At 57.6% G+C, this 7371-nt stretch overlaps 1 protein-coding gene across 1 annotated transcript in view; it reads right to left on the reverse strand.

Moving 5' to 3' along the window:
- Lhx4 (LIM homeobox 4) overlaps positions 1 to 5885 on the reverse strand; it is a 49442-nt gene extending 43557 nt beyond the window's left edge. The window contains exon 1 of the mRNA XM_004658740.2: positions 5810 to 5885. Coding sequence (XP_004658797.1) covers positions 5810 to 5885 — 76 coding nt within the window. The remainder of the gene's footprint in view (positions 1 to 5809) is intronic.
- Positions 5886 to 7371: the final 1486 nt, after the last annotated feature.

Consider the following 7371-nt stretch of genomic DNA (forward strand, 5'->3'; position numbering starts at 1 on the left):
AAGTTAGGATAATGCAAATATTTAGGACTTGAGGCTGTCTTCACCTGGTCAGAGGGGTCATCAGGTCACTGTTCAGCACACCACAGACCCTGTGGCCTGTGTATTTATCTACTCAACGGGAAGAAATTGCTTTGTAGGCTTCCCGCCTCCGCACACTCCCACCTCACCTGCAGAAGGACTAGGTTTTGCAAATTACCTTGGTATTCTCAGTCGAGTAGGCATTCGCAGGCTTCGCTGCGCCCTAATCCCCACCGCATTCTGCCCACGTCCTGGCTTTACCCGCCTTTATTTCTGCCCCGTCAGCAGGAAGGTGGAGCGGGCACCATCGCCCAGTGGGTCTTCCTGTAACTTCCTGCCGCTTCGGGTTTTACACTACCTCTGCTTGGCTAATGATGTTTTTCTTTTCTGTTTCATTAGTTTCATCTTTCCAAACTCTTTTTTTAAAAATGCCTTTCTTTTTAAAAAAGAAAAAAGGTGTCTCCCCCCCCCACCACCTTTCTTTTCTTTTCTTTTTAAAGTTTTATTCTAGAAAAAGCCAACCCTTGAGGGGACGGGACGAAGCCTATGCTTGGTCGCCAGCCAGATGCGGCCTCCTGGCGGGTGCAGCCACGTAGCTCGCTTCCCTGGCGCAGGGCCACCAACACCCTCCTCCACGGAAGGTGAATTACATCACTGGCTGCCCAGGTAGGCCCCGAGTCTCCCCCGACTCTGCGGCGGTGTTTTCAGCCCTTGCCGAGGTGTGCAAGTGGGAAACCAGGACTCGAACCCACTGAGAAGACACCAAGGCCGGCACACGTATAGCCGGCTGCCTCCTGCTCCGAGGATGGAGGCACTGCCAAAATGCGGGCACCGCTTTCCGGAGTAACAAAGTCTGGGAATGGCTCGGGTTGGCGTTTGGTTGTGTCATTCAAAATCTTTGCAGTGAAACGGGGCCGGGGGAGGAGAAGAGGTTTCTGCGCGGTCGGGCTCGCTCCTGCAGCACGATGCCACTGCTCTAAATGAGATCAGGAAAATAGGTCCCAGACTTGACCCATCTCAGCTAAGTATAACCCCAGCGCTTCTCTTGGGAATCGTGCCCCTCCCCCGCCCCCGCAACCGGGAGTCGGTGCAAAGCGCAGGTGCCCAGAGGAAAAAAACGAAGGGGCGCAACGCAGAAAGCGGCGCGAAGTGGACCCAGGCAGTCCCTCTCTTTCCCCATTCGGAACAGGGGCTGCGGAACACAGTGCGCCCAGAGCCCTGGCGAACAGCCCTATTATCATCTGTCCCCACCCGTAAGAGCCGAAAAACAAACAAACAAAAACAGGCCCAAGCGGAGCAAGAGCGCGGGACCGCGCGCCGCCGCGCAGCTAAGGTTCGTTGAAGGACGCCGCCGACTTTCCACCTCCCCGCCGCACGGGGCACCCTGTGGGGGTCGATCGCGTGAGCTCCCAGACACCCCCTCCAATCCCCACTGGGCAGCCTGGTTTAGGTTGTCTGTCAGCCCCGCTGCGGCCACGCAAGGAACCGAGCTGGAATTAAAGTCTGCTTCCTTTTCTCAGTCCCAAGTCCCAACTTCCCAACTTCCCGGGACACCGAGGACGCTCCGCGCAGACCTGTGCCCAGACCCTGCCAGCTCCCTGGGGTTAACCGTTAATTCTGCAGTGGGCACACTGACCGCGGGTCCTCGAATTTCCTCCCACCCTCGCCGTCCTGGTTCCTTCTGACCCAGGCCACCGAAAAGAGACCGCCGGATGGGAGCCCGCGCGCTCCCCACCACATCGGATACCCCAATCTAGGGGCTGTCTCAATCACACCTGTTCTCCAGATTCCCATCACAGCTCTGGCCAGAACCTGGACTGGGATCCTGGCGGCTAGGGAAGACAAGTCCCTAACCCATCATGCTTGAAGCGCTAGCGGGAATAGCCAGCCTGGACCTCAAACATGGACTCATTTTGAGAGTATTTTGGCGAAATTGGGAGCAAGACCTGTGCTGTGCGGGCCGCCGACTGAAATTCTGTATCGGAATCAGTTGGACTCTGTCTCCCTCACACATATACACATATAATGTGTGTGTGTGTGTGTGTGTGTGTGTGTGTGAGAGAGAGAGAGAGAGAGAGAGAGAGAGAGAGAGAGAGAGGGAGAGAGGGAGAGAGCGAGAGAATGAGAGGGAGGACACAGGAATGGATAGAAGGGCGCTCAGCCGAAGACAGAAAGAAGTCCTGGTGAGGAAAATGAGCCCTCCGAGAAGCTAACAGGCTAAGAGGGTAGATCCTGGTGGAGAATCGAGCTTCAGGATGTGACCTATGCTGGGCTAACAATTCCACGCACGGAAGGGTGCTCAGAAAAGGGTGAAAGGGTAGCGGAGCATCCCAAAGACATCTTCTGCCCAGAGGATACCAAAGGAACAGTAAAGTTGCTTTCCCCACAGCTTCAGAATTTTTCTAGAGCAGAGTTTTCTTTCGGTCATTTTAGCAGATCGGGACACAGGAGGTGGTGGGGGCGGGGGTGGAGATGTCTCCGCCGGCTTTCCTTTTACCACCGCCGGCCTGCGGGGGGAAAATGATGTGTGAAATGGATCAAAACCCAGAACAAAGCTCCCCATCTTCCTAAGCGTCCTGCACTTTCCTGATTATCCTGAGCAGCCCAGATGTGTCTAAGGCGCGGAGGGGAAGGCTGAATTCTGGAAGTTTCAGAAGCGGTTTGGGAGTGCTCACCTCGCCCATCACTGCTCATCGCAGTGCGGTGAGGACTCAAGACCTGGACGTACCTGCAGCCTCAAACCCAACCACACCATCCCCAGAAAGACGCAGATACGGAACTCTTTCCAAAGGGCTCTGAGCACGCCCTGGAGGTGATCTCGGAGAGGTGCCTCCTTCAAGAACAGCGCGGGCGACGCTCAGAGCCTAGAGCGCTGACGCGAGGCTGAACCTGGGGACCAAACGGAGATCTAAGCGAGGGGGGACCCTACTTCTCTACCCTAGGTTGAGCTCAGGATCACTGGCAGCCTCTTCCCGCCTGATTCTTTCTTAACTCTGCTCAGGATCGACTCCTAGCAGCTGGTGAAGATGCAGCTCATCTGGGCAGTGTACTGGCCGGATCCTGCCACCCGGCGGCTGTTGGAGCCCACAGGCCCCCGACCGGCTGGAGGACCTCTGCGGGGTAAGGCACAAAGAGGGCTGTGGGACAAATGAGGAAGCTGCAATGGCAGAGTGAGAGTCATGAACACTGGTAAGGGGAAAGAAGTTATTACACTCCTTGGAAACATTTTCTGAAGATAATGCATTTCATAGTGCCTCCCACTGCCCCCACCCCAAAGAAACTGGATTTAAAGTTCTAAAAGCCCCTAGAAGAGATGGCACCCAGCCACCTAATTTGAGGAATCCTAGATGGCACCCCCAAGTTTTCCATTAATGTTGGCTCAGGATGATGAAGATGCGGAAAGTGTCTGGAGGAGGGAAACCCCAAACTTGCCTGTCCTGCTGGAGGAGCTCCGTGGGAGAGCCTCCCCCACTGTTGGGGAGTCTACTGCCCTGGGGCTACACCTCTTCCTCTCTGGGGCCCAAGAATGTGCTCCACACTCTTCTAGGCCTCACTAGTTCTTAGACCACAGTGCCACCCCCCTAAAAGAGAAGGTTTGTGTAAGAAGGAACCACACACCACCTGTCCCCCAGTTCCACTATCAAGAGCCATCTGACAGATTTACTTGCAAGGGAAGGCAGTTTCAAAAAGAAAAAAGAAAAAAATCCGAAATCTTCAGAGACTGTGCCCCTAAGTCTTGTCGGGTGCCTCCTACAAGCCGCTTCCTCTGCCTCCAAAAGGCGGATCAAAACAAAAGGAAGAGCTGACCAACCCCTCTGGGTTGGCATCACTTTGCTGAGCCATCCTGGGTCCATTTTCTTTACCTCATTAAGTTTTCCGGTTTGGGCTCATAGAGTCCCAGTGAACTAACTGCATGTGTCTCTGAAGGAGTACTTTAGGCCTTTTAGGAAAGCCAGTTCCTGATGTCTCTGAGTTAAAGAAACAAAAATTGAGACAGAGACTTACACAGACAAAAGGGGGAAAAAACAGAAAGAAAGAAAAGAGAGAAAGGAAAAGTTATCAGAGGAGAGCCCGGTGTGCTTAACTGATATGGGGCAGGACACCTACAGGCCATTAGAGCCATTGGAAGGCAGGCTTGCTGGAGTGGAAAGCTAAATCTCTCTTACATGCATACCCTTCATCCATTTGCTCCTTGTTCTCATTGTGCCCAGCGACAAGTAGCTTAGGAATCTGAGCACCTTTGCTGGTGTTTGTGTTTCTATCTGTGCGGGACCTGAGACCCCACTGTCTCTCTGTGGGGGGGCTGGCGTGAGCAGTCACAAACGCCACCTACATAACCTCTTAGAAAATTCCCCCAAAGTGCAGCGAACTTGAAGCTCTGCCAACAGTTCACACACACACACACACACACACACACAGAGAGAGAGAGAGAGAGAGAGAGAGAGAGAGAGAGAGAGAGAACAAGCAAGCAAGCAAACAAAAAAGCCCTGTAGGACAGTCAAGAAACAATCCAAACAGGCTTTGATGAAGTTATATTCTGTTCCAACTCCCTTTCCCAAAACTTCTCAGCGAAGCCTAGGGCTCTCGCTCATTTGCCTGCCCTCTGAGGTGTGCTGGACAGAAACCTTGCGATGGAGAGTGGGGGGCGCAGGAGGGCGCGCTGGTGCACTTTGGTTCCCAGGTAGTCTCCATCCTTTGGTGAGCCTGTTCTCACTTAAACCCTCCAGCGCACCACTAAGGAAGTCCCGAACGAAGTACAGCCCCTTGGCAAGCCGAGTGAGGGAACCTTTCTTCTTCGTACCATGCCCAGGGACACCTTAACTGGACCACTAGCCGTCAGTGAGACGGGACTTAACGCGGCTCCAGCAGCACGCGCGCGACACTTGAGAATCTCTCAGGGACTCTGTTCCCGAGAGGCTGACAGATTCCCTCCGGGAAAAGATCTGCGGGAGCACATCCCGACATACAGAGACCTCCTGACAAACACGCCCCAAGCTCCGGCTGTCCAGACTCTGGAATAAAGCGGCAGGGCTGGCCCGGAGCGCCCACGCACCTGGGTCTGTCCTTTCCAAAGCCGAGCCCCCTTCCCCAGCTCGCCTACCCCAAGGCTAGAAGCGGAGTTCACAACTTCGCCCCGGCGCTCCTCCCTCCCGGCGCCGCATTCCTCGGGTAGCTGGAACGGAACGCAGCGTGCACATTCGCTCACCAGGCGCAGACGCTCTCCCGCCGCACCAGCGCGGGGTGCCGCGGGCAGCAGCCGGACGTACTGGGCGCGCCGGCCGCGGAGTCTAAGTGTGTGGCCAAAGCATCCTCACCGCCAGTCTCGGGGGCTTTAGGGACGCGCTCCCAACTTCCCCGTCAGCCAGGGTGAAGTTGCACTAACGATCCTGCTAGCTTAGGCTGTCGCCTCGGGTGGAAAAATTACTTGGATGGTGGTGGGGGTGGGGCGGGGTGAGCCACCTTTGCCCTCGGGCCTGGCCTGCACCACGTACCCTCCGCTGTCCCCAAACAGCACCCTCCCCAAGGTTCCCAGCAAAGCCGTGGGCTGGAGAAGCCAGCGTCAGCGCCCTTAGCCTGCCACAAGCAATATTCAAGCAGAATATCCCATCCCGGGTCCCAAAGAGCCAGGCTCTTCAAAGGCACTGTGGCCGGTGCCCCTGCCCTGAGTCCGCCTCTGCGCCCCGGCCCCTCCCGGCCAGTACCACCGGCAGAGTCCGGCCTGCCCGCACTGCCCGAGGCTGTTAGCTGTCTCGTTATCAAATCAGATCAGCGAGAAAGGAGGTTGTCTTACGTTGCATCGGCACACCGAGCATCTCCGGGAGCCCCTTGACAGCCCCCTCCGCGGGGACAGCCGCGCTTTGCATCATCTCGGAGCGAGAGCCAGCGAGTCGCAGTCTACGGAGATTCCTCGCCCTCTCTCCCTCTCTCTCTTTCTCTCTCTCTCTCTCCCTCTCTCTCTCTCTCTTTCTCTCTCTCTGGCTGGATTCAGAAATTTGAAAATAATAAGAATAATGATAATGATAATAAGCCCCTCTCAGGCAGCCGAAGTCACAGTGGAAGCCAGGCCCTGCGCCTCCCCGGGAGGACTCCACAGGCTGGCCGGCCCCCTCCCCCGCTCCAGGGCTCTGTCTGTTTCAAATCCCTTTGATCTCGCTCTCCCCGGTTGGTGCACATCCCGGGTTGAGGAGACGCTGTTGCTGCTGCAGCTCTGGGTTTTTTTTTTTTCCCCTCCTCCCTCCCTCCCCTTTCTCCCTCCTTCCTTCCCCCTCCCCCTCCACCCTTTGCGTGCCGAGGGAGGCCGCGGTCACCCGGGCATTTGATTCATTCACACTGCAGGAGCGGCCGTGACGTCGCTTTCCGCAGGGAAGCCCGCCCTGCAGCCGGTCCTCCCTAGCCCGCGGCGGCCGGTAGACCCCCGGGCCAGAGTCGGGGGAGGAGGGACGGTTGTCCCGGCACCCCAAGTGAGGCCATAGGTGCGGGAGGGCGGGTCCTCCGGGGCGGGGCGTGGCCTTGCAGCCCCTCCCCCCCAGTCCCCCAACCCCTGCCGCCCGGGTATAAATACTGCGGGGTGGCCAGGGTTGGGTAGCAGGTGGTCAGGATGGTGGTGCCCGGGACCAGCGGGTTGCGGAGGATCCTTCGGGAGATTCCGGACCACTGGCTCACGTCTTCACAACCCTTCCTCTGGGGGCCAAAGGGGTGGGTCAGGTCTGGGCGGACCCTCCGGGGACCGAGGCTGGCCCTCGCGCGTTCTCGGTTCCCGGCCTCTCTCCGCCAGGCTGTGCGCGTTCCAAAGCCGGATGCTTTCCATTTCCTCCTCGGATCTGGACAGTTCCCCTCCCGCCCCGCCGGTACTGACCAGAACCCCCCCTTCTCTCTTTCTCCCTCCCTCCCTCCCCACTCCCTGCGTCTGGCTGAGGCCCGGCCAGGGACAGCCGGTATCCCCCCGCGCGCTGCGGCCTGCAGCTCCGGTCCGCTCGCCCCTCGCTCGCTCTCTGGGTGGGTTCGAGCCCCACGCGGGCCCGTGGTCACCCAGACTCGCCCTCCCAGGAACCGCTCTTCCCGGCCCGCCGGGGCACTTTCAACTATGTCCAGCCACCTGTGTGCTGGACTCGGGCGTGCGCACGGACCCCAGGGGCGAGCCAGCGAACGGCCTGCGATGCTTTTGTGTTTACCGAGCACACACGTGTAGACACACCTATGCACAAACGCCCCGGGCGGCTCGCGGGGGTCCCCAGACCCCTGGGCATCATCATCCTAAATTTCGTTGCACAATTGAAGACGACCTAGTGGGATACCGTGTGGGCGGGAAAAGGGACTCTGCGCTCCCCAGGGTTTTCCTGACCCTTTGCAGTC

Source organism: Jaculus jaculus, chromosome 1 (genome assembly GCF_020740685.1).
Source record: "Jaculus jaculus isolate mJacJac1 chromosome 1, mJacJac1.mat.Y.cur, whole genome shotgun sequence".
Classification (NCBI taxonomy): Eukaryota; Metazoa; Chordata; class Mammalia; order Rodentia; family Dipodidae; genus Jaculus; species Jaculus jaculus.